This window comes from Aplysia californica, unplaced genomic scaffold (assembly GCF_000002075.1).
Source record: "Aplysia californica isolate F4 #8 unplaced genomic scaffold, AplCal3.0 scaffold00728, whole genome shotgun sequence".
Lineage (NCBI taxonomy): Eukaryota > Metazoa > Mollusca > Gastropoda > Aplysiida > Aplysiidae > Aplysia > Aplysia californica.
In genome coordinates, this window is record NW_004797998.1 from 281835 (window position 1) to 283688 (window position 1854).

The 1854-nt window shown below is 39.9% G+C and overlaps 1 protein-coding gene across 1 annotated transcript in view; it reads right to left on the reverse strand.

Moving 5' to 3' along the window:
• Positions 1-213: 213 nt before the first annotated feature.
• LOC101855978 (suppressor protein SRP40) overlaps positions 214-1854 on the reverse strand; it is a gene marked incomplete at its 5' end in the record, with an annotated part of 7622 nt that continues 5981 nt past the window's right edge. The window contains 1 exon segment of the mRNA XM_013088356.2: positions 214-227. Within this exon segment, the coding sequence (XP_012943810.2) occupies positions 214-227 (14 nt within the window).

The following is a 1854-nucleotide window of genomic DNA, read 5'->3' on the forward strand; positions in this document are numbered from 1 at the left end:
CGGGAGGAGTAGGGGGGTAGGGGGAGGTGGGTAGTTGTTGTCGCCACGTCTGGGGATGTCTGATCTACAACTGACATCTCAAACCGGAAACTACTCAGAGGAGATGAGAACGTTAACTCTTTCAATCTATTGAACACTTTGCCTTCACATTTTTTTAAAAATACAGTAAGAGATGTCCTGACGTGCATTTAGTTTTCAACCAAAGAAATAAGCCTACATCTGTTTACCTGAAACAGAAAAAAGCCCATAGATATTTGTATTACGACGCGGTGGAATCAAGCACTCGTCAATGTTTGGGCATGTGAAGTTATTGGTGTCATCTGAACGCTTATTCATATTGTTTGGCTTTCTATGAAAAGAATACGCACGCATTTATCTTGAATAGAAGTCAAGAGATTTGCGATTGAAAGAGATATGAGGTCGCCAGGTTTCAGTTGAGAATTTAGCGAGAAAATGGCCGCCAAAGTTGGTAACTCCAATAGCTAAAGACTCCTTGAAAACTGAAAAGTATCATATTTTGAGCTTTTAATCAATGTTTTTCAGTAAAATTCACTTGGAACTACGTTTATGTATGGACATTAAAGGATTTGAGCCAAAAAACAAAAATTCGATAAAATTGCTACACCAGCAGGAACATGCCTGTTTCTTTGATTTCAGTATTTTGACGATTTGCCCAATTTCACCACGATAACTCATCAAAATGTTAACAATAATTTCATGCCTCAGAAAGATCTCTAGTAATCAAAACAGAGGAGAGGGGTTATGGAAGTGAAAGGCAAAGACTAAAAAGGGTTTATTTTGGAAAGGGGTGGGGAAGGAGGGGGGGGGGTGGTTGTTGGTGGCGATCAATTGAGTAAGAATTCACTTAGGCTTGAAGCCCCAGTGTGAAGATGTGTAAGGCAGCGTGGTGAAATCAGTCGCTCGTCAAAATAATGAAAATAAAGAAACTTACTCTTTGCCGCTGCTTTGGCAATCTTTAAAAAGCCAAAATTATGTTTTTACGCTCAACATCTTTTATGCCTTTTTAAGAACCCATTTCCGTGTGAATCATATTGGATAACGCTGTTAAAAGGCATAAAAAATGTAAATTGTTAGTTTTCACGAAATGTGAGGCTTTGTATACAACTCTGCATGCCATTTTCTCACTATTTATACCTCTGAAATCAGGTGACCCCACCTCATTCAATCACAAATATCTAGACATATACTCAAGATAGAAGGATAATTCTTTCATCGAAAGCAAGGCTATTAACAAAGTTTAAGGTGATACCAATAACTCCACCTGCCCAAAACTTGACGAGCGGCTGATTCCACAGCGTCATGACACACGTGTTTTCAATTACCGTAAAATCTTCACTGGCGCTCCGCAGTCTACAGGTCAAAGGTCAATGACCTCCAGTGTCCTCCACCAGCCCTCTCCTTGCGACAAAACATTACTGTATGGGCAAGTGACCAACATAAAACGTCAGTCAAAGTCTTGGGATTTCCGCCCTAATGCTAGAACTGGGCAAAGAATCTAGACGGGAACCGATTCCCAAGACTAACGCTCCGAAAGAAAAGTTCCGACTCCTTTTTACGTAAACCAGCCGTTACCAGTAACTTTAATCAGTAAAATCTTCTTTTTATATTTTTAGAATTTATTTTGGAAAAATAAAAATTGATGCTTCGTAGTATTCCGAAATTAAGGTTATCCTAAATCCGAAAGATGTTTGGAGCTACCAGGTAATCACAGGAAGAAATCACATCATTGGAAAGTAAGTAATTGGGTTCGGAGTCGATTCCTGCGATTCTTAGCTTTCAATAACCGGGAACTTAGCCGCCCAGCACTACCTAATACGCCCCTCCCCGCCCCTT